This window comes from Castor canadensis, chromosome 18, assembly GCF_047511655.1.
Source record: "Castor canadensis chromosome 18, mCasCan1.hap1v2, whole genome shotgun sequence".
NCBI classification, from domain to species: Eukaryota; Metazoa; Chordata; class Mammalia; order Rodentia; family Castoridae; genus Castor; species Castor canadensis.
In genome coordinates, this window is record NC_133403.1 from 41,535,512 (window position 1) to 41,559,979 (window position 24,468).

Sequence of the window (24,468 nt, forward strand, 5' to 3'; positions counted from 1 at the left end):
GGGTTTCTTTTCTTTCCTTTTTTTTTTTTTTTCTATGACAGGGTCTCATTTTGTAGCCCAGGCTGGCCTTTGAACTCACCATTCTCTCCTTCCACCTTAGCCTCCCAAGTGCTGGAATTCTAGGTGTGCCACCATGCCCAGCCTGGAGTTGCTCTTTTAAGAATAGGTCATGCTGTTTTATTGGTATGTATCTGAAAAACAGGAAGCAGATCACGTTCTGAGAATCATTGTGGTGGTATTTATGCCTTCTGTTGAATGAACTTGTAACTCACCATGCCGGAAGTGTGTGGGCTGCAGAGTTCAGAGGTTGCGTGAGGTCAGCTTGCAGTATTGTTGCAACACCATATCAAAATATTTCATTTAATTTATTTGAAAAGATGCTGAACTTGTTTCTAAGTTCAATTTTAAAAAGCTGTTTAGGACCCAAACATATTTAGAGAAAACTCCCACAGATACAGAATTTGGATTTACAGATATTCCAGAAGGTGTCTCTGTAAGTGGTGAGCCATCCAGGATCTGACACAGTGCAACTTCTGCCTGCTTGTGTTCTCAGTACTTGATGCTCCCTGTGACCTGACACTGCAGGGGGAATGGAGCCAGATGCACAGTCAGCAAGTGTTTGCCTTACTTACAAGGCACTGTGTGTGAGGAGTCACTTACTGCAGAGGGGCTGCTGTGGTCAGGAACACCTGCATCACTTTCACTGACGTACCTGTCATATCAGCCTCGACTCTGGGGGAAGAGGAGGGAGGTGCCTTGGTTGTCAGGCACAAAGCCAACAATAAAAATATTTCTGCAAACAGCCAACGGGATTTTGAAAATCATATTATGTTTAGGGTTGGTTTTTTAGAACCAAAAATACATTTTGGATGGGACTGAGATAAAAAAGATTCTCCAGGGCTAAAGTTAAGTCCTTAGTCCACAAATCTTCAGTCAAAATTCAGTTTTGGTGTCTGGCTGGGGGTCAAGAGGCTGCTCACCCTGCCCTGGATGAGCCCAGGATGCTGACAGGAGAGGACCCAGTGGTTACAGATACAGCTTGATGAGTTCATCGCTGACTGCTGAGGGGGTCAGCACACCCAGGTCTGTGAACAGCAGGGTGATCAAAGAAGGTGAGGTGTAGTCCACCCACGGGTGTTCTTCTTTGAGGTCCTGCCCGGTCTGCACAGACTTCAGGGTATCTGCCTTGTACTGAGGGGAGAAGAGCCCATGTTAGTGCCCAGGCTCTGCGCTTTGTGTGAGGCTTTGGCCTGACACTGCCATGCAGCACTCTGCTGGGGAGTGCAGAGCGGCTGCTGTGAGCCACATCGCTGGCCGAGGGCAACAGCACAGAGGAACCTGTACCACTGGCCCCTCAGGCACGTCTGGACTGACTTGAGACGTCTCGAGGCAGCGTGTGCCGGGCACTGTGCTGGGCCCTCTCTAGCGTGCTCAGGTAATGCCGTCCCAGCCTACAGATAAGGAGGCTGAAGGTCAGAGGCTACAGAAGGACTTGGCCAAGGTGGCGTGGTTTGTAAATGGTGGAAGTGGGAGTTGAGTGGACCGTGAACTCCACAGCTGGGATCCACCCACCATCCTCTCTGCCTCTCTTAGCCTGTATGGAGTGCTGCTTAAGTGAGTGAGAGACAGAGTGAAATTCTGGGGACCAATGTGAGTCCAACTTCAACCACAAGTTTCTCTCTGCCTCCAGACAATAGGAAGTGAGTCACTTCAGGAACAAGCATTCAGTTGAGACTTGACCCCTTCACATTTGCAGACTTGCCTTAAATTTATCCGGGACGTCTTGCTGGTTTAGCGGGAAGAGCCGTACGAACTTGAAACTTTCTGCCACCACGTAAAAGGGTTTGTTCTGTGCTTTGGCACACACAGCCATCTGGTTGGTTCCAATCTGGGAAGTTAGAGAAAATGGACGGATGCACTCTTACAGCACATTTGAAATAGAAGTGACAGAAAATGTGAGTAACATATGTAATTCTGGCTCTGGAGCCAAAGAGGACCTTTTAAAAGAGAAAACAATAAATGTCTCTCCAAAGACAAACAAATGCCCCAAAGAGCATGAAAAGCTGCTCCACTCCTTGGTAATTAGGGAAATGCAAGTGAAGCCCAGTCAGGTGGCAGGCAATTCGCGCCTCCTTGGGACTCAGACATGAAGGCTGTCACCCTTCACGACAGCCAAAGGTGGAGACAACCCTGTGTGCATGGCGAAGTGAACACAGGAACCTCATACAGCAGAGCACTACTCAGCCACATGAGGTTCTGATCCCTCACCACAGAGGAACCTTGGAAACATGCTCAGTGACATAAGGCAACTCAGAAAGGTGAGTGCTGCACGAGTCTGCTTATTTGAGGTCACAAGAATGGGAAATCAGAAGACAGAATAGGACAGAGGTGACCAGGGGCTGGAGGGCAGGGTGACGGCCAATTAGTCTTCAATGGGTGCAGAGTTTCTGTTGGGAAGAATGGACAGTGTGATGGTAGCACGACAATGTGAGTGTGCTTAGTGCTCTCAACTGTACATGCAAGAAATGTAAAATGGCAAACTTTTACATATGTAAAAAACAAACATATATAAGATAATAGGTTTATATTTATGTATATTTTGGCAGTACTTCAGTTTGAACTTGCCCTTGCAGTTGCTAAGCAGGCTCTACTGTGTGAGCCATGCCTCCAACCATTTTTGCTTTTAGTTATTTTCTCAGATAGGGTTTTTGTCGTGGGGCTATGATCCTCCTGCTGATGCCTCCCACATTATCTGGGATTATAGGAATGTACCACTACTATCTGCCTTCTTGGTTGACATGGTGTCTTGCTAACTTTTTGCCTGGGTTGGCCTCAAACCACAATCCTCTCAATCTGCCTCCCAAGTAGCTGGGATTGCAGCTGTGAGGCATCATGCCTGGCCTTGTTTTATTTATATAAATACATACATACATACATATCAAATACATATGTATATATCACAATTACTTTTTTTTTTCAGTACTGGGGCTTGAAGTCAGGGCCTCACACTTGCCAGGCAGGCACTCTACCACTTGAGCCACTCCACCAGCCCTTTTTTGTGTTTTGTTTTTTAATTTTTTTTTTATCAGAATATATTCGTTGTACTGGGGGGATTCATTGTGACAGTTCCAAATAGGTTTATATTGTACATTGGGTCCATCATCCCCACTGTCTCTTGTGTTGGGTATTTTTGAGATAGGGTTTTACAAACTATTTGCCCAGGCTGTCCTCAAACTGTGATCCTCCTGATTTCTGCCTCCCAACTAGCTAGGATTACAGACATGAGCCACCAGTGCCCAGCTTAAAATTTTTGTTCATCAAAATGTTTCAAGTTAAGGAGTGAATAGAGAAGTTCTAATGAAATATACTGGGGCTGAATATGCTGAATTGAAATGAAAACAAAAACCATACAAGCCCCGATTCCAATTAAAACCTATTTTTCACAAGTATATAATTACACTGACTGAATTTATGTATATCAATCTCCAAAGAAGGACATTTCCCCAAAATTTGGTGGGCTGCTGCACTGGCTTACAGAATCCTGAGGGAGTCCTGAGTTACGGATGCTCAGGAGGAAGGCCTGTGGCCTGCAGCACAATTTTGGGGTCCTAGCTCATCTTGAGCAAGGCCCGGGATGATGCTCCCACCTTGTTAATGACGCCTCCGTTTTCCACGACTCCTTCAGCACCAACAATGACGAGGTCTGCTCTCTCCATGATGTAGCTGAGGAAATGAGAAAAGCTTTCTGGGCTTGCTGTTCTTGCTGTCGCTAGTAGCGGCACCCTCTGCAAGGGTTGCTGTTCCGTTTTCTTCATGGCACATTCCTACCCTATCTTTCTCAGAAGGGCACCTTTACACAGGTGACTGGCCCTGGCATTGTTACCAGTGCTCTTGCCTCAGGCACTGAGACCTTTTTGAATCATAACCCCACAACATGACAGACACTTCACACTGCCACCTGGCGAGTGCTCATGTACACCTGTGAGTGACTGCACGACCTTGCAGGTTCTGCCTCGCTGCTGTGGTGCACTTTGGTTACTGCTCCACTTCAATACCAATCAAACTTAAAAGTCCAATGTGATCTGAGGTAATTTAAGAATCTTTCTAGTAGGGTAAAGGCAATTCACCTTTTAAAATGAGCAATTTGTACAACTGTTCAAAATGCTCATTGCTCTTGAACACATTCTTAAGTTTCCTTAATTACGTGTTGTCTTTCCAAGTGATGATTACTCCTGTCTTCTCTTGTCAAGCACATGGAAACCCAAGGGACAGGTGACCTTAGTTTTAGGAGAGCAGATGCCGAGGTGAGACAAAGACCCCAGTATGCCAGTGTGGCCAGCCCACGTCATGGGGCAGAGACAGCACTGGTCACTGTAGGTGCTGACCTACCCTGTCTTTGTGTCTGGCTCTTAGAATGCACTGCACTCATACCCAGAGTGCTATGGACACAGCCTCCTGCCCACACCCTGAGCTCTGGCTTCTGCATGCCTCTCTCGACTATGATGAGCTGCTGGTGAAGAGACAGCTATTAGTTAAGAGGTGGATGCCATCCAATGTGGTTTTATGAATGGGATTCACGCCTTCAATCTGAAAACCTGCTGGGAGCCAGCCCCTTGGTGGGTGACAACAGGCCATCAGGGCAGGGAAGATGGGCACTTACCCAACAGCAGCATCCAGCACCACAGTGACAGGGACGTTGAGGTGGCAGAGGGCTTTGGCCATTTTCTTACTGAAGATGACATGAGAGAAGATTAGAAAGAAGTCTGAAGAAGTTCTATTGTGATGCTTGATGGGTCAACTCAGACAGCGATAAATCAAGTCAACTTGAAACTCATTAATACTAATGGACTGCGGGGCAGATCCTGACACTTTGGACTGAGGAAACAAGAATTTTTAGAGAAAAGGGTATTTCAGGAAATCTATACTGTTAGGGACTCTGGGTAAGAGATGCAAATTCAGAAGAAAAAACAAAGTTTGCTTTTATGATCTGAAGAGATGGGGACACGAGTCATCACTCCATGACTCTTTTGGTTCCTCTGGCTTTACTACTTACATAAACCCCTAGAGCTTGTCCTAGGGCTTCTGTGAACCCAGTATGATTTTTCTTCCATGGGTAGGAATGGACACAGAGGCAGTGATGACCACCTGGCCAATGAGGGGCACATCTGGTCCCCACTGCAATGGCTTCTCATCCCCAGTCATGTAACTTAGCAGAGAGGTACTTGCCCGGACAGGTCAGGTTGAGACTCTGTAATGTACACACTGAAACGTTTCTTGGCGGCCACGGCTGCCTCCAGGACTCTCAGGACCACTCTGGAGTAGGCGTGAGTCAGTATTCTCTGTGGAGGGAGAAGGCACTGTCAAAGGGCGAGCTGTTATGTGACGCATGCCCCTCTGCACTCGAAGCTCCTCAGCAGGCTGATAACCAGAAATGAGAGCTGGATGGCAGCTGATGCTCCTCCCTCGTGGGACCCCTCCAGTCACTGACCGCATAGAAACCCTGTATATGTGAAGCTTGTGAGGTTCCCAGCATGGTTTCCCAGTCTGTTAGACTTGGGTTATGCATGTGGGCCTCCAGGTACCACACAGGCCATGTAAGTCAATTCAATGGGTGGAGCCAGGTCAGTGGAAGGGCCTCAGCTGTTGCTGCTGTCACATTGGCCAGCTAATTTTGTAAAGGAGCTGAAGATCTAGTGACTGCTGGCTAACAAATATCTCTAAATTTATAAGTATTGTTTGGGGTAAACACAAGCCATCTATGGTGTAGATAATGACTTGTGGATACTTACACGTGACCTCTGTTCTAAAGAACAGTGCAAAGGACTGTGTGAGGCAAGATGGTGGACATGGGTGTCTAGGTCATCTCAGGCCTCGCCTGATGCTTGTTAGAAAAGCAGGTTCTCAGCCCTACCCTGAGCTAGTAAGCTGTATTTCATAAGAACCTCCTGCCTGTTCACATGTGGGCAGTTCTGCCCTCAGCTTAGTATAAATCAATGCTGCCATAGGTGGTGCAGGCAGATGGAACCCTGCAGGACACGGACAGCCTGGGAAGGCTGCAGTAGGGTGGCACAGCCTTGCTTCCACCTGGCCTCAAAAGGTTTCATTTGCAACAGGCTTTTACAGGTTCCAGTCATACCTACTAGGTCATTTGTTTAATAACATGCTTCAAAGGCTGGGAAGGGGTAATAAAACAGAGGACAAGATTTAAGAATTGAAGTGCAAGTACACACTTTTATGATCAGTGCAGGCTCAGGTGGCAAAAAGGAGATGTGCTTGGGAGAGACACTGTCAGAGTGCTACCACCCATGTGCTGGGAGACTGGCCTAACTTGCCATTCCTGTGTCTCCTCACTAGCTTATGAACCCTTGGTGGCTTTGCATCGCTGTAGCAGCCTCTGAAAGGAAGTTAAAAAGAAAGTCTTCATGCACTGCCAGCCTTGGCCCTGAAGCGCAACCAGGGCCAGGGGCTGGGCTGTGTGCATTCACTTCAGGTTAGTGTGCTATTTATCCGGTCATAAAACTACTTCTTTAGGAAAGCATGTACTAATCAAGCCACCCATGCTGTGCCGGCATCTCTCTGCTTGCTTACAGTGAGAAGCATCTGTGCTGACACTGTCCTTTACAGGACGCTGATGCTGCACCAGGCAACGTAGAATCATACGACGCCAAGGTGTGCACTCTCGCCCTCATTTAGCAGATGAGAAAAGTGCAGCACAGAGAGGTTAAGTCCAGCAAATCATAGCAGAGCTACATCTTTATCCCCCGTTCTTAGTCACCACATGTGACAGCGATCTACTCACTGCTCCATCTTTGATGAAAGTATGGCACAGATCGGCAATTTTATTCCTTGACAGTGATATTCTCCTGAGAAAAAGCTCTCCCCGCTCAATCATAATCTTTTTACATTTGGAGTAATCCTAGGAGGAAAAGAGTAAGGTGAGGTGAGAAGTCCTACCTAAAGCTGAGACTCTCTGTAGGCAAGTAGAGCCATGGGAGGGTGACCCAAGGCAGGGCAGGACTTACAGAGTACTCCAGGGAAGTAAGGCTGATGAAGCGGAGGAAGAGCTCCCCGCCAGAGGACACCGCCACGGAGGAGTCCACACCGCACAGGGTTTCTATGGCATTGGTGAGATTTGCTCTCAGGCCCTGGATCGTTTCCCCTAAAATCATCAAACAAGGAATGTGGGGTTCATGTCAGGGTCACAGCCCTTTCTGGGCCCACGATTCATTCCTTCGGTGAATATTACTGGGTGCATTTGCATGCCAGACACTGTTCTGTGCTCAAGACAGGGCCCTGCTCGGATGGAGCGCCCTTCTGGTGGAAGATGCAGACAAAAAACAAGCACACAAAAACATAAACAAGTACATTACAGATTGTAATGAGGAGAGAAAAGGCAGACTGATGAACGAGGCAGGGCTACTGTGCTAAAGTTCTCTTGGAGTGGGGGCCATTTAAGCTGCGACCTGAATAAGCAATGGTCCAGTCACATAAAGATGCAATGAGAAAAGTTCCAGGTGCAGACCTATGCAAAGATCCTAAGGTGGTAAAAAATCTGGTATGGAAAACAAAGTGAGGCCAGCAGGACTGAAGTAGTTTTCAGTCAGGGATAGCACAGAAGGCCATTAAGCGTGGCAGACAACATCTGTGAAGCAGTGCAGGGAGCCTAAGATGTGTGAATGCTATGCAAGCAGAATGGGAAAACACTGGGGGGGTTCAGAGACCTACGTCTCAGTCCAGCCCTTAAGATTAAAGCAGGCATCAGCATCATTTTGCTTATACAAGATGCTTACATTTAGCATCCTGAATTAGGAGAGCACAAGGAATGATATTAACAGCAGAACTGATTATGGAACATTCTCTGCAGCATCTGCACAGACTGTGAGACAGGAAGATGCTCAGTATGAACATACTAGCTTTTAAAGTTGAACTACTAGCTTTATTGCTAATGTGTGATATAACAGTCACTCTTGATTCAAAGCCTATTTCAGTTATGAAAGGGAACTCTTCCTCTTTGTTTCCTTTTCTTTTTCTTTTGTAGTACTAGAGATTGAGCTCAGGGCCTCATTCACATGCTAAGCAAGCACTCTACCTCTTGAGCCATGTCCCCAGCCCTAAAGGGAGTCTTTTTGATAGCCTGAGGGCTCCCTCCAGGTTGAAAGGCCTGAAACACATTTCCTAATGATTGTTAGAAGACCGTCCCAAGGCCCATAGTCAGGGATGACCCTCTGTACCTTTATCTGTCTTCAAGAACTCCAGCAAAGTCCGGATGGCAGCCACTGCTGAGGCCATGTCAGGATCTTCTTTCATCTGAGACTTAAAGTATTCAATTAACTCTGGGGAGGGAGAAAAGTGACTCATTACATTCTCTTAGCAAGATGCAGGGCTGGAGAGCTTGGTAATGATTGTTGACCTTAAGAGAAAAATCACTTAAAAATACATTTTTCCCCTCAGGGTATTTAGTTTCATGGATTTTTTTTTTTTTTTTGAGACAGAGTATGTGGCTCAGGCTGGCCTGGAACTCATGATCTTCTTGCCTCAGCTTTCAGAGTGCTGGAATTACAATTGTGTGCCACCTGGTCCAGGGTGTCTAGTTTCAAGGACATGATAAATGTTGGTGGGACAGAGAGAAGATACCACTTTCCTGTTTGCAAGGACTCTTTTTAGCTTTATTTTTGCAGCACTGGGGTTTGAACCCAGGGCTTCCTGCTTGCTAGGCATGTGCTCTACCACTTGAATCCCTCTTGGCTCTGAGTCACCTTTTTAAACAATTGCTCTGCACCCCTCCATTCTTTGCTAATTCAAATCGTCACACACACACACACACACACACACACACGTAGAATTCCGAATTCCACCACCTCACTTCATTATATTAGTTTGCCCTTGTTTCTCACTTTATATGATACTCTGACAGCCACACTGAGTAAGCAAACCAAAAATACCTTATCCCTGATTCTAGTAACAGACTCAGCGAAGCATGGAGTCTTCTCTCACGTCCAACATGAAGAGGGCTGGCGAAGGAGAGAGAAAGGGGAGGGGAGGGATGGGGAGGGGAGGGGGAGTGTGTGTGTACGTGTGGTGGGTATCGGGGGATCCTTTGGGGACCCATCCCCTGGGTATAGGAGCAGCGAGGGGCAGTCGCTTGGAATGGAGGAAACACATCCAGCAGAGTCGGAGACTGGACAGCGACTTCCCGGAGCCCTGGTGCGTCCCGACCTACCCTTGTCATCCATGGTGTCCTCCAGACCGCGGAGCCCGACGACCCTGCAGCCACCCGCCCTGCTTCAAATGCGCCGGATTACCGCGCCGGCTGCAGGCACTACACTGACTGTTTGTGGGCGCCACTCCTACACGTCACTTCCGGCGCCTTGAGTGGGCGGGACCGTGAGTACGGCGCGCGGCCTGGGCCCAACTGCCTCGCGTCACTCGGCCGCGCCGGAAGTAGAGGTGCGCAAGCTTCAGGACGCCACCTGACCACTGCCGGCTCTGCGCCGAGGTGCCGGGGCGCGATGGTCTCAGACGGTGAGGGCTGCGCGGGGCGGGACGCCGAGCGCAGGGCTGGGCGGATGCTGCCCGGCCTGGACCGTCCAAATGGAGTGCATCTTGGGCCGGGTGGAACCCGTTTGGTCTTTTGAGGAATAATCAGTGTATGCATTCATTCATTCAGTGAAGGATTTTGGATCGCCTCCCGTGTGCCAGGCGTTATTTTCTGCTCTGGGAATAGGGCACAGAAGTAGACAAGGAACCATATGGGAGTTACAGTCTAGTGGGTGAGAGAGGCGATCGACAAGGAAAGAAAATTAATTCCGAAGGGTGACAATATAATAGGACGATGTGGTGATAGGATCAAGGAGGATCAACTCTAGTTAGGAAAGGAGGAAAGAGCGAGATACTGGACTAAGACTTGAATGATTATGCGACCCTCCGGCGGAAGTGCATTTTAAAAGCAAAGGCCCTGTGGCAGGTCCAGATACCAGGGAGCGGGAGGAGAGGGGAATGTGGGGAGATTTTCACTCACACGTTAAACCACTAGTTACAAAGTCTGACGTCTTGCAGAAAGAGGAGGCGAGAGGTTGAACAGTATTTTTGAATGAGCGTAAAGATATTGTAAGGGGTTTTGTGTGTTTGAAACAGGGTTCCAACCTCGAACACTGATCCTCCTGCCTCAGCCTCCCGAGTGCTAAGATTACCAGCATGCACCCCCACGTTTGGCTGTTGTAGGGTTCTAGGCAACAAATTGTTGCGGTCTGATTCACAATTTCAGAATATCACTTGGGCTGCTCTGTGGAAAATGGACTGTGGGGGAGCAAGAATAGAATTAGGGCAATGCATTCAGAGGCTATAAGGGGCATTCCACTCTTTAATCGTGCTCACTCTGCATCACAACCCCTGAAGAAGCAGGCCTGGCATTGCTGGTCCACAATGATAGGTAGAGACTCAAAGAAGGAAATTCACACGGACGTTGCATGAGTGTAGACACACATCTGACAGGCAATACTTTTTTCTCAAGCTTCTTGGTTCTTGGTAATACCAAGGAATGAATGGCCCTGACAGTTGGAGGGTGGGGCATGACAGACCAGTAGGCAGGACTGGGAAGTAAGATTAGAAACATGGTGAACTAGCTGGGCATGGTGGGGTATGTCTGTAATCCCAGCACTTCAGAGACTGAGGCAGGGGGATCATGAGCTCTAGGCCAGCCTGGGCTGCATATGAGACTGCTTCAAAAAAGAAAAAGAAAAAAAAAAAGAAGCCAAAACCCCACAGAAGCACAGCTAACTGTAAACTGAAGTAGTGGTGCTAAGAGTCATTAGCAGAGACTCAGTGCTGTGTGGGCAGAGGCAGGCAATGGGGCAGTGATGAGTCACAGACTCTGGAGTCCATCAGATTGGCCTCCTTATTGCTGAAAGCCCAGGTACTTAGGGCAGGTGACTTGTGTGCAGAGTAGGGATGTCATCTAGCATATTTCATCTGACCTGAGATGGAATGGGTTGTGAAATATGCCTTTATTCGCTGAGTCACTAAGGAGACGAAACTGCCAGTCTTAACAGTAAGATACCGACTGAGTTTCATCAACAGCTATTTATATATATATAGGGGGGAGGGCTACATCTTATAATTGATGAAACATGACAATATCATGTCCCTTCCTGGGTTGCAGGGTGGGACGGGATTGTGGGGTCACCAATACAGTGCATGGCGCAGAGGATGCTGGCATCTTCATGCCTGCTGAGGTGGGAAGGCCATGACCTTCTGGAAAGAGGAGGTAGCATCGGTCTGAGCTGGGATTGTCCTGCTGTAGGAGCTGGGACTACAGGATGGAGGGTAGGAGGCGGCACAGGCCTTCCTGCTTTGTGCTGTTTTATGAGCATCTCTTGTGACAGCCTCACTTACAGGTCCCCTCTGTCTATCGCCTCAGGTATAGTGTAGGCTTTTGGGACCCAGGACCCCCAACCGCTAATACTGTACTTAGTGTGGATGTGAATGATTCATACAGTAAGGTAGCCTGGTTACTTGTGTCTGTCACTTTGAGGAATGGCCTAACTCCTACTCATAGTAAGATCTTTATATAGGAACTGCTCCCCTTTTGGTTTTCGCTTTTTAAAGTTGGTTCCTAAGCACAACTGGCCTTGCTGCTAGGTAACTGGATAAATATAGGGCCAAAGTGGCTCCTGTGGCTCCCTTTAAGCCTATGTACCTGAATTTCTATCACTGCTGATTCAATCAGGGTCTTCTGTCCTTCACCAGGTACTCAAAGTGTAAATGTCTTTGGGTTCATTCAGTAATTTTTTTGGCAGTACTGGGATTTGAACTCAGGGCTTTGTGCTTGTTAGGCAGATGCTCTACTGCCTGAGCCACAGCTCCAGTCCCATTCCATAGATCTTTAGCTCAGGATAAGCAGTGAGCAGATCAGACAGAAGCCCTGCCCTTGTGGATCGAACTCTCCAGGGCATGCGGCGGTGCAGAGCAGGCATGGGCTTGCTGAGGGCCGACTGCGTCAGCTCTGAAAGAACTTGGCCTCTGTTGACCTCATGACTGCAGGAGGGTAGACATCTCAGGGCAGGTTGTGACCTGAATGCACACGTGGGGTCGTTGGCTTGGGTTCATTTTCATGACGCTAATGTTCTTCTGTTTTATTTCTTGTTAATAATTTCAGAAGAGGAATTGCATCTTCTGGTTATCATAGTTGATACCAACCCGATTTGGTGGGGAAAGCAGGCCTTAAAGGAATCTCAGGTGAGGCTGTGTGTGGAGGCCTTGACGTGGTTCTGGGTTAACTTCTTGTGTGTGTTTGTGGGCTTTTTTTTTTTTTTAAACAGCTTTATTAACGTGTAGTTTACATACTGTGAAATCGATCCATTATAATGTACAATTCATAGATTTTTTTTATAAATTAGAGAAGTTGTGTAACTAGCATCACAATTCCATTTTATTTTGTTTATTTTTTTGGGTGGTACTGACATTTGAACTCGGGGCCTCATGCTTGCTAGGTAGGCATTCTACCACTTTGCCAGCCCATGCACATTTCTCTTTTGAGATAGGATTTCACTATGTGGCCCGGGCTGGCTGCAAGCTCTTCTTCACCTTACTGTCTCTTCTTCCCCAGTGCTGGGATTACAGGCATGTACCATTATGCCCAGCCCTTAGAACATTTCTTTCACCACATTAAGCCCCTTAGGCCTAGGTGCAGTCAACTGCTGTCTCTGTCCCAAACTGCAGGCGCTGCTTCTCTGTCTTCTGTTTCTGTCCAGGTCACCTTTTCTAAACATTTCATGCCTTGGTTCCATACGGTATGTTGTCTTTTAGAAAACTTTCTATTTTGTAATAATTACAGGCTCACAGGAAACTTTAAAGAATGGTGGAGTGAGGTCCCATGTACCTTCCTTCTTTGTCCCCCAGCAGGAACACCTTACATAACTATAGTAGAGTATTAAATCCAGAAACTGGACCTCAGTGTAGTGTGCAGTTGACGAGTTTGACACACTAATTTGTGGACGTGGGTTACACGTCTGTGTTATTTTATTATGTGCACAGACAAGGTATTGCTCAGGACCTCCTTGTGCCAACTCTTGCTCTTTTAAAATTAATTAATTAATGCAGTACTGAGGTTTGAACTTAGGGCCTCATATTGCTAACAGGTGCTTGAGCCACTTGAGCCACTCCACCAGCCCTGCTTTTTGTGTTGGGTATTTTTGAGAAAGGGTCTCTGGAACTATTTGCCCAGGCTGGCCTCGAACCTTGATCCTCCTGATCTTTGCCTCCCAAGTGGCTAGGATTACAGGCATGACCCACCAGTGCCCAGCACGCCCCCCCCCACCCCCTGGCAGTACTGGGGTTTGAACTCAGGTCCTTGTTCTTGCCACCAGCCTGTAAATTTTCTTCTCTGTGATGACTGCTCAGGACTGCAGCAGTTGCATGTTGGTTTTGTCAAGCTGCTTTGCAGAGCAGTTGCACAGGTCTCCATTCCCACCAGCACTGGAGGGAGCCCTTCCTGGGCTCTCCTTCCCGGCCTCTCCTTCCCTCTGGTAGAGTATGCATTCTTTGGCTTGGAGTTGCAGCACTCCTGGCTCAGCCTCATCATGTAGCCAGCTTCTCCACGTGGGTCTCTATTCCTTTGTAGAAGAACATGTTAGGACTGGGGCATGGCTCAATTGGTAGAGTTCTTAGTGGGAGGCCCTGAGTTCAATTTCCAGTACCACAAAATAAATAAAGAACAGATTAGGCCCCATCCAATTCCACTATGCCTTCATCTTGATTTCATCTGCAGTGACCCTATTTCCAAGTAAGGGCACATTCACAGGTACCAGCTCATGTTAGAGTTCCCAGGAATGAAGACATATTTTCAGAGGGATGCAATTCAACCCACAGCAGTTGCTATAGCAACTATTTGCAGTGTGCACCTCATTTAAATAAAATGAAAAAGCTATTGTTTTCAAATGTTTTTGCTTGAGGTTTTGGAGGAGGGGCGCTCCAGAGCAAGTTTTTCACAGTGATCGGCTGTTTAAAATTTCCGTGAAATCTTAAGACTGTTCAGAGTTGTTAGCGCTGCTAACTTGTTTTCCTCACGTCTTCTGTTTGTTCAACAGTTTACTTTATCCAAATGCATGGACGCCGTGATGGTGCTGGGAAACTCTCACTTATTTATGAATCGTTCCAACAAGCTTGCTGTGATAGCAAGTCACATTCAGGAAAGGTATGAACGATCCTCAGTACAATGCTTCCTGTCCTGTGTCGTGAGGCTTTGACCACTAGGCATTTTCTGTTCCTACTCCATGTCACGACAGAGATTTTTCTGTAGCAGTGAGCAATAGTCAACATACCACAACTCAGTACATGTTCTGACACTCACATGAGTACCGAAAACCTCGTCATATTCAGCTGCATCTCTCACCTCTGCAGAATCTCACCAGCCATCCCCTCACCTGTTTCCTCATTGTGTCTGCCCCAGGGGGGCAGGTCAGGGGATGAGGGGTCCTGCCTTTCCTTCAGCCAGTCTTGGCTCTGCCTACCTTTTGTGGTGTTACACGCACTGCTCTGTGTGTGACTGGTGTTTAGAAATAAGGAATTTTGTTGTGACATTGGCTCCTAAACTCAGGCCAGCTGCTCTGCTAGGTGCTTAGCTAAGAGGGCAGTGATCTTTTCTAATGGTGGTATAAAAACTGGCTGCATTATGAACTAGGTATGGTGATAAATGAGTGTTTGCTAAAGGTTTTTTCTGCAATGTGGTCTTGCTATTTAGCCTATGTTGGCCTTGAACTCCTAGGAATACTCCTGGCCTCAGCCTATGGAATGCTGGGATTATAGATGAGGGCCACCATGCCTGGTCTATTTTAGGCTCCTTTTGAATTTTTTTTTTTTTTGGCAGCACTGGGGTTTGAACTCGAGGCCTCACGCTTGCTAGGCAGGCGCTCTACCACTTGAGCCACACCACCAGTCCTGGTCTATTTTAGATATTTCTTAAAAAATGAAATGTAGCTGGGCACCAATGACTCACACCTGTAATCCTAGCTACTCAGGAGGCAGAGGCAGGAGGATCTTGTTTAAGCAACCCTGGGCACAGCTGTCCCAGAAACAAAAGGGCTGGGGGCACAGCTCAAGAGGTGGAGCCCTTGCCTAGCATGTACAAGGCCCTGGGTTCAGATAGAGGGAGAAAGGGAGGGAGGAAGGAAAGAGGGAGGGAGAAAAGGAGGAAGGAAGGGAGGGAGGTAGGGAAGGAATTTTATGTGATTTTGTTTATTCTGTTGAATTTCATTCTGATGATGAGTGAGAGTGAGAGCGAGGACCGTGGCTCCTGCTATACTGAGGGATTTTCCTGCTATTTTAGTCGACTCTTATATCCTGGGAAGAACGGCAGACTGGGAGACTTCCTCGGAGACCCTGGCAACCCCCTTTCTGACTGTAACCCCTCGGGGAGTAAAGATGGAAAATACGAGCTGTTGACAGCAGCAAATGAAGTGATCGCTGAAGAGATCAAAGATCTGATGACCAAGTGTAACAGCTTTTATTATTATTGTTGTTGTTGTTATTTCACAAATGGACTTGATTTGGGAAGTTATTGAGGCCTCCAGTCCCAAGATTTGAGGCTTGTAGATACAACAAGCTCTCTCTCCTCTTTTCTCTTTAAACCCGGCTTCCTACAGTCTCGTTATTTGCTGAGCATTGTATGCTGCTGACCAGCCTCTGTTCTGGAACAGTCCCTGGCTTTTAAGGACAGCCTGTTGACCAGTTTTGTATTTTCTTTCATCTCGTCCTTAAAATGTTTCTAAAATTCTGCACATTTTTTCTTCCTTTCCTCCTCTGAGTGTTCTCACTGGTTCTGCCTTTCATTATCATGTGTAAATGAGCACTTCCCAGTCTTGTCTCCACTCCAGGGTGTCTTCCTTTTCCCACAGTCTCCTTAATATGCCCAGGCTCATACTTGTCTGCAATGACTCCTTTTCTGTTCTACCTAATTTTCTTTTTTTGTTTTTTTTTGGCAGTACTGGGCAGTGCTTGCTAGGCAGGCACTTTACCACTTGAACCATTCCACCAGCCCCCATCTACCTAATTCTCAGCTTTCAGTTTTGACTCCTTTCTTCTCTTCACATTCATCATCTAATTAGCTAGGCAATCCTGTCAGTTCAGCTAGGGAGAACCTCCAAACTCTGAGCCCTGGTGTCACTTGCATCAGCTTTGACACTGTTGATAAAATAGTGCATTGCAGGATACTTTAGCGGCCCTCCCGCCTCACCTCACTAGATGCCACCCCCAGTCGTGACAACTACTATGACCTCAGACCTTGCAGTCATCTGGGATGAAAGCCACTGTCCTAGACTGTTCTACTGCTCCAGCTGCTCTTCTGACTCCTGAGTCTCCACTCAGTCTTGCACTCAGCATCCACAGTTACCATCTTAAACCTCAGCTACCCTTCCTCCCTGGCTTATGGACCTTTGCTGGTTCCATTGCCCACAGTGGTGGGTTTCAAACCTCAGTTTGCAAGAGTTGTCTGGGGGGAAAAGTCGATTCTACAGACAGAAAGTGGGTCAGTAGGCGCCCAGGGCTGGGAAGGACAGGGGTGATAGCGGATGAGTCCGAGAGATCTGGGGTGGTGGAAACTGTCTTACAATTAGACGATGGTGCCGGTTGCACAACTGGAAATTGGCTACAAATGGGGTGAATTTTAGGGTCTTCACATTGCTAAGCTGTTAGAAATCACCTGGAGGCCCTTTAAAAGCTGAGTGCTGGTTTACCATCTCCAAGGGGCCCCAGAAGTTTTATTTCTGAGTTCCCACGTGATGCTCCTGTAGCTGTCTCAGAACCCCATGGTGGAAAGCACCAGCCTCCATGGCTGAGTGTCAGCTGCTCAATCCCGTTTTCAGAACCATCCCTGTGGCCCTACTGCGCCAGCAGCAGGTCCCTTGCACAGTCAGTCGGGGCACCTCACCCTCTTGACCTGCAGAGCACTTAGTAAGTTCAGTTGCGTTAAATCCATTCACGTGGTTGTGTGGCCATCACCACCATCCACCTGCAGAACTTTCTCAGCCTCCCAACCTGAAACTCCATGCCCATTCCTCCTCTAGCCCCTGAACAAATACCTGGATATTTTAAGTTGAGGGAAGCTTGAAAGTTGCTCATTTAAGCATTACTGAGAACACCTTGCTGTATATGTTTTAAGGTTCAGTTTGAAAATGTCATCATTTGATTTCATTCATGAACACTTTGTCCTGAAAATGACTTCAGTTGAAATATGTAATTCCCTTTTTAATGCTTTTTATTTGTAGGTGACATAAAAGGTCAACAGACAGAAACTCTACTGGCAGGATCCCTCGCCAAAGCCCTTTGCTGTATCCTTGGAGCTTGAGTCGCTCAGGAGTTTTCTGAAATAAGCAGATTTAACTTCTGACACTTCCTGTATCTTGGGTGTTGTTCTGAGATGGGGTCTTGCTGGGCTGGTCTTGAACCCTCAATTTTCCTGTCTCAGCCTTCCAAGTGTTGAGATTCCTGGTGTACACCACCATGCCTGGGTCTTGAAGTGTTTTTAACACAAGCTCTAAAAACTTGAAAAAGAGGGAGAATGTGAAAACTCTTAGTTTTCCAGTATGGAATATGCTGTATCAAATACTTCTTAAGGATGCTTACTTGTTTCTTATTGTGAGAAACTGGCCCTTTTTTCCTTTGGTTTGTTTTTTGGTGGCACTGGGCACTGACCTTAGCCTTGTGCATGTCAGCAAGCACTCTACAACTTGAGCCACACCCTCAGTCCTTTCTCCTTTTTATTAGTTCGTTTTTCAGGTAGAGTCTTGGGCTAACTTTTGACCTGGAAGGCCTTGCCCCGTGATCTTCCTATCTCTGCCTCCCAAGTAACTGGGATTACAGGCCTATACCGCTGTGCCCAGCTACACTGGTACTTTTGTAAGTTTTGTTCCTTGAGTTGGGAACAAGGTTTTTAAAGACCATTTCCTGGCCCTGCAGCCTAATTAATGAGTGGCCGCTTCTCCATAGGTGAGCAGGTTGCAATACTTTTTAAGTATTTTCACTTCGTCTGTTCTCTCTATGGTATGGGATGGTTTAATTTTTTGGACAGTCCTGAGTGATTCCTGTGCCTTCAAGTTGCCAGATCATCTTTGTTTGGCTATTAAATTTGTTACCTCACTTGACTGGCTTATCGACTTATGGGTAGACTGAGTATCCAAATGTAGGTCTCAGTGGGATAATAGACTGTCAAATATTGGTCATTTTAATCTTCTGAGACAAACATCATATTTTGATCAGATTACAAAGCCCATTTGATTATAGAGATAGTAATTAAAAACCTCCCCATACCTGGTGTCTGTTATAGTAAGTGGAGAATTTCCTTCTTTCAGATGGATGCTGGGTTTATTTAACTAAGATTTGAAGTTATTTTGCTATTTCCTATAAATATTTGTGAGATAATGTTTTGTATTCCTTAATGCTAAGAAACTAAGACATTCATAGAATGAACAAGGAAGTTAAAGGTAGGTGCCTGTGCTTTTCTGTGAGAACCTTTTTTACTGCGGGCTACTGGGTGGAGTGTCTAAAAATTGGCTAGTGAACTTCATGTATTTCTTAAGCTACCCTATGATTCAGTTCAATTGTAACCTGTCTTTTCTTTTCAGATAACCAGGAGATGAAGTCGAGGATATTGGTAAGATGTAAAAAATCAGTGTTGTTTCTGTACATCTGCAGATGAGTAGAAAACACAGTGGGAAGGGCCGAGAGGGCAGTGGGGTGGCTCTGTGTAGAGCGTTTGCCTGGCATAAGCAAGGCTCCAAGTTCAACGCCTGGCACCAAAAGGAAAAAGAAAACAATGGGATAAGATCTATTTAAATTTGAAGGAAAGATACTAAGTATCCAGATTTCATTTAATAAGCAATGTGTAAACTGACTAGAATTATGAAGAAAATTAAATTCTGAGAGAACTGAAAGAATCGAATGTACAAAGACCTATACTTGTACTCTTAGATGTGTTTTTCCAGAATCACACTGCAAGCTTGGGGAGCTCTTGGTCAGAATAGCAAGAGGTTCCCCAGCAGGTGGGGAGTTTTTAAAAAGAAATCAACAACTTATCTGGAAGAATGAATCAGAAGGAATAGTTAGGAGCTTTTTAAAAAGAAGTAGGAACTTGAATTGGTCATTAAAATGCACTATGAACCTACAGTAACAGTGTGTTTCTGGTAGAACAGTAGATAAAGAAATGAGAAAGAGTCCAGAGATAAAGCCGAGAGGCTCAGGGTATAGCTCAGTGGTAGAGGGCTTGTCTGGCACGTGCCAGGTGTGGTTCCATCCCCAGGGCCACCCCTTCTAGTACAGGTCAAACCTTCCGGTGTAAAAATACTAGTCACAACAGTACTAAAAGAAAGCAATTTTTTGTCGGATTTGGGGGTAATTCCACTGTCTATACACTTCAGATGTCACTTAGTGACAATAGATAGGAAGAGAATGGTAGTGGTTGTGGCTTGCCTAGCTGTGTGACATTTGAGCAAGAATCTGGGATGCCTGAGTGGAGTAACGTGGCTGTGATTTTTAGGTGATCAAGGCTGCAGAAGACAGCGCCTTGCAGTACATGCATTTCATGAATGCCATCTTCGCAGCACAGAAGCAGGTGAATTGCGGACTTCCTTGCTTTAGAACAAAGGGACTGGGTGCGTTATCTGAATGACCTACTCACGTATTCTGGCTGAAGATCTTTATTAGGGATTTGAATCCAGAATCCACTTTGGGTCTTTGTCGTGTCTGTGTCGTGTCTTGAGACTGTGACGGGCCCCAGAACAATGCAGGCAAACACAGCTTGGCACACCATGTCAGTGTACTCAGGTGACCCCTTTTGTCTCAGCCTGGCACCCCCAGCTAAGAATCCTGGTTTCACAGTTGCTTGTGACCCTCGCCTCCATTTCTCCATCTTTTCCCTTAGTGAGGTGTGTACAGAGTCAGTATTTTCACTGGGCAATAACTGAAAAGTCCAGATGCAGTGTGACTAACACGTCTTCTTGCTTGGCATGGGTAAGGGGAGGAGCACCTGCCACTTCGGTTTTAACACAGAGTACAGCGTAGTCACATGTGGCATTCTCCATTGACCCATGGTGGTGTGAGGTAGGAAGGGTGTGGACTTGGGACAGCTCTGCCAGCCCTGTGACCACAGCCTGGCTGAGTCCCACTGCTTCGGCTGCCACATGCAGGGAACTGCTGTGTCTGTGGCACAAAGAGTAGAGTGGCACACAGTAGGTCGTCAGGGTCAGATAGTGGTTATTAAATCGCCGTAATATCTTTGAAATGTTCCTTGCAGAATGTTTTGATTGATGCCTGCGTTTTAGACTCTGACTCTGGACTCCTCCAGCAGGTATGTTTCCAGCAGGGTGCAGGGCGGGTCTGGAAAATGATAATTTTATGTCGAGAGTGATAGCACTTTGGATAGAGTGGGTTAAATAAAATGTTTTTTAAATGAATTTTATGTTTCCCCCCTTTTTTATGGGCTACTAGAATATTAACTTAAATTACATATGTTGGGAAATAGTCCTGTCAAGTAGCACTGTTAGATGTTGCTTTTTGGTCAAAAGTTGGAAGCTGAATTTTACTTTTAATTTAACCAAAAATAGGGGAAAACCTGAAATAAGGCTTAATAAGGCTGAAAAAAGTGATCAAATTTTTGTTTTTGTTTTTGGTAGCACTGGGGTTTGAACTCCGGGCCTCACACTTGAGCCACTCCACCAGCCCTAATGATCAAATTTTGATACTTTTTTTTTTTTTTTGGTCACAAGAAATATTATTTCCTAAAAGGTCAGTTAAAATCCCCCTGCAGTCAGGTTACTGCCTGGATGGGGGAGGGGAAAGGGAGACAACATTAGAAAGTACACAGGCAGAAAAAGGAAAAGTAACAAAAATCCCAACAAGAAAGTGTGCAGGTGTCACAGGTTCTCGGACCAACCTGTTTTTTAAGGGTGAGAGTAGACACACGTCTTCCTCTTGTTATTTTAATTCATTTCCATTTTTAATTGACATAGTAATTTTTCATGTTTATGGGCTCGGGGTGACAGTTCCAATATGGGTTTACAGTGTGTAGTAGTGAGCGGATCAGTGAATGGGCTTATCTTCATTTTATTATTTAAGAGTGTAGACTCTCGCATGCATGATTGCATTTCAGTATTAAGATAACATTTTTTTAGCCGCACACTCCATCTTGCCTCTCCCATTTTGAAGGGCAGCCCCGCCCCATCCCTCATGTCCGACATCTCTGGTGCCACCCCAGCCTCTCCCGAGTTCCAGGCCTCCATATTCAGCAACATGCAACATCCCTTCTTGGACACCTCACTGGCATCTCAATCCTCCTTTGTCTTAAAGACAGAACTCGAGATTTTCCACGTAGCCTCTTCTTCCCCGGGGGCATTCCTGTCTCTTGAGTGACACTGCAACTCACTGGGCAAGTATGCCCACACCTGAGTCTCCCTGCTCTTGTCTCTTCCTCTCCTTTCCTGTCTGCTAGCAGAGCTTGCTGAGTCTGCCTTGAGCTTAGATCCTGAGACCCTCCACATCTCCCCTCGTAGCTGCTCTGCTCACGTGTGCCCCACTTGCAGCAGTCAGAACGAAGCTTCCAGAGTAGAAGCCAGATCATGTTGCTCGCTTGCTAAGGCCCTCCCCCGGCACCCACCACAGGTCAGCTCGCACCCTTCCAGACCCACATGCTGGGGTGCCAGGGAGCCTTCTGTCCCAAGTCCTCCCTTCTCTATTCACCCTGGCCCAGCAGCCTCCTCACTATTGCTCCCTTTGATTGGGCTGGTTCCTCGTGCTCCCAGAGCCTGCTGCAGACTTAGGTCGCTTCCCTCTTTCTGTGTCACCTTCCTCTAGAAGCCTTCCCTGATCATCCCAGTTCACTTCTCCTAGAAATGACTAACCTGTAGCATTCTTCCTGCATTTACTACCCTGATTTACTCTTTGGGCAGCACTAGAATGCTTGTTTCATGAGTTGAGATACTCGTGTTCCTGCTGTAATCCCTGACCCTGACTCACGTGGGTGTGCTCAAGGAAAGTCATGGGATGAGTGAATGAGCCTCAGACACCAATGGAAGAATCTCTGGGGAGAAGCCCACCCTCTGGAAAAGCTGAGCTGGTGCTGGTTTGGCAGAGAGCCCTTTGTGTATCTTGCAGGCCTGTGACATCACTGGAGGACTGTACCTGAAGGTACCTCAGATGCCCTCACTTCTGCAGTACTTACTGGTAAGGAGCTGCCTCGAGTGTCCTGCAGGACGGAGGGATCACAGGCTTGGCTGGTAGCTGGTGGGCAGGAGTAACTCAGGGCTGCCCGAGTGCCCGAGCTGAGGCGGTGGGCTCGGTCCTCTTTGAATGTTGCTTGGCTGTTTATAACAGTGCTCAGTCATCGGTGAATGAATTATACATGTCTCTCATCATGGTTCTTAGTGCTGGCGAGCTTCTGCCTGCACCTGTGCTCTGACTTCCCACACCCTTTCGTCTTTCTGCAGTGGGTTTTTCTCCCTGATCAAGATCAGAGGTCACAGTTAATCCTCCCGCCCCCGATTCACGTGGACTACAGGGCCGCTTGCTTCTGTCATCGGAACCTCATTGAAATCGGCTATGTCTGCTCTGTCTGTTTGTCAAGTAAGTTCATGTACAGTTTCTCTTTCTTCTGTCGGGGTGGGGTGGAAAAGCTCCCCACTATGTGGTTTTAAGCCATCCTGTTTTCTGTTTGTTTTAACGTGTAGTCTTCTGCAGTTTCAGTCCCATCTGCACTACCTGCGAGTAAGTACCTTTTAGGGTACTTAACGCCTTTTAGGGTGTGTGGGTGGTCACCAGTAGAGATTTAAAGCACTAAAAAGCATTCTCGGTGTCATTGCAGGACAGCTTTTAAGATTTCTCTTCCTCCTGTACTGAAGGCCAAGAAAAAGAAAATGAAAGTGTCCATGTGATTAAAAAATATATGTGAGGACTGGGGGTATGGCCCAAGTGATAAGAGTGCCTGCCCAGCAAGCACAAAGCCTTGAGTTCAAACCCCAGTACCATCAAAAAAAACCCCTTTTTCTTCCTTGTCTTTAAAAGCTACTAATAGACATTGTATGGCAGAATCTCCATTGGGAATGCTCTGAGAAAATACAGATATGTTCAGGATAGTTTTTAGTTTCTTACAAGAAATACTTTAAGCCTTTACTCTCACCCTGTGCTGTAGAGACTGATTTGCTCAAGGTTCCAGCCCATACACTCGCTCCTGAATCTTCTCTCACTGGGTTTTGTCCAGAAAGGAGAAAAAAGCACAAATGTGTGACTTTTGCTTTGTTTTGTTTTAAGATAGCAATTAGCTAGCTATACAGCAAAAACCAAATGATAACTTTTGTTTTTGGCAATGCTGAGGATTGAACCCAGGGCCTTGCACGTGCTCGGCAAGTGCAATAGCACTTGAGCTCCACCCTCAGTCCTTGCTTTGTTTTTTAAAAGCCTATTTGTATACAACACTTTGAAGATTTAGCTGTGCTCTTCAGACCATCTCAGAAGCTGAGTCTCACTAAATAATTAGGTGTGGGTTAGATAACTTCCAGCAGGTTTGTAGTCTGCATTTGCATTTTGTCAACAAACAAAGATTTTGGTGATCACTTGCAAGTATTTCTTAATCTTTGAGTTTGAGAACCACTTTGTCTTTTAAAAATATTTAATATTTCACGTAATAAGTGTAATGGCAGTAACTATTTTAAGTTTAGGAAATAAAGTATCCTAGAAGTAAAAGATGAATAATTTCAAACAAGGCAGAGGCTTTGGTGTCACTTTTTCATTTAAAATGTTTTCTATACTTGCTTAGTTATGTTCACGTTTTATTTTTAACTATTATGCTTATGATCCATTTTATATAAATTTATGTAATAAAATAATTTGAAATTTCATTTTTGGTTGAATTATTTCCTCTTCTGCATTGTTTTTCTCATGATCTTGCAACATTTCTTCACATGTATAATTTTTTTTAGCAAGAGCAAAATGGACTAGAGGTGCGGCTCAAGCGGTAACAGTGCCTGCTTTGCAAGTGCAAAGCCCTGAGTTCAAACCCCAGGTCCACCCCCACAAAAATAAAAGGGTACTTCAAGTGTATAATTTTTGGCTGAATTCAGCCAAATGTCAGACCATTTTTTAGTCAACTCTGAAGAAGTATAATTTCAAATCTTATGAAATTATACATGAAAATATTGTTATAAATACCATGCCATACTAAATGAGTATGAAGGATTTAATCCAAGATTTCCAAGTAGGAAAGTATTAGATGAGATTTGATGTTTGTATTTTATGTTCACAAGATTAAAATTTCAATCTGTTTGGTAGTGCTAAGGCATTGCAAGCTTTTCTGCCAGGATTGTAGGATACTTCGTTATGCTGTAATTGTTAAAAGCCATGCAATCTTTCTTTTATAAACTGAACAGATTAAGTAGTTACAATTATTTAAACTGTACTTTCTGAAGACTGTCTCTTGGGCTCTGTCTACAC

At 46.0% G+C, this 24,468-nt stretch overlaps 2 protein-coding genes across 6 annotated transcripts; one reads left to right on the forward strand and one right to left on the reverse strand.

The window, feature by feature from the left end:
- Positions 1-344: 344 nt before the first annotated feature.
- Eif2b1 (eukaryotic translation initiation factor 2B subunit alpha) lies at positions 345-9,372 on the reverse strand. 2 transcript variants are annotated; one of them, XM_074060902.1, is made up of 10 exons: positions 9,221-9,365; positions 8,943-9,011; positions 8,232-8,333; positions 7,023-7,159; positions 6,800-6,916; positions 5,227-5,339; positions 4,661-4,729; positions 3,648-3,723; positions 1,763-1,888; positions 345-1,191 (listed from the first exon to the last, which is right to left on the reverse strand). In XM_074060902.1, exons 3-10 carry the CDS (start codon positions 8,305-8,307, stop codon positions 1,027-1,029), a joined length of 879 nt encoding a protein of 292 aa, XP_073917003.1. In that variant the 5' UTR covers positions 8,308-8,333; positions 8,943-9,011; positions 9,221-9,365; the 3' UTR covers positions 345-1,026. The 2 variants fall into 2 exon arrangements, with proteins under 2 accessions (XP_073917003.1, XP_073917002.1); XM_074060901.1 differs by lacking the exon at positions 8,943-9,011 and having other exon boundaries at positions 9,221-9,372.
- Gtf2h3 (general transcription factor IIH subunit 3) lies at positions 9,368-23,876 on the forward strand. 4 transcript variants are annotated; one of them, XM_020161475.2, is made up of 13 exons: positions 9,368-9,522; positions 12,155-12,234; positions 14,085-14,191; positions 15,323-15,489; positions 17,259-17,321; positions 18,444-18,473; positions 18,615-18,643; positions 19,526-19,600; positions 20,282-20,335; positions 22,138-22,206; positions 22,470-22,605; positions 22,710-22,746; positions 22,844-23,876. In XM_020161475.2, exons 1-13 carry the CDS (start codon positions 9,510-9,512, stop codon positions 22,911-22,913), a joined length of 930 nt encoding a protein of 309 aa, XP_020017064.1. In that variant the 5' UTR covers positions 9,368-9,509; the 3' UTR covers positions 22,914-23,876. The 4 variants fall into 4 exon arrangements, with proteins under 4 accessions (XP_020017064.1, XP_073917000.1, XP_073917001.1 ...); XM_074060899.1 differs by having other exon boundaries at positions 9,509-9,647; XM_074060900.1 differs by lacking the exon at positions 15,323-15,489 and having other exon boundaries at positions 9,509-9,647; positions 18,436-18,473.
- The last annotated feature ends 592 nt before the right edge of the window (positions 23,877-24,468 follow it).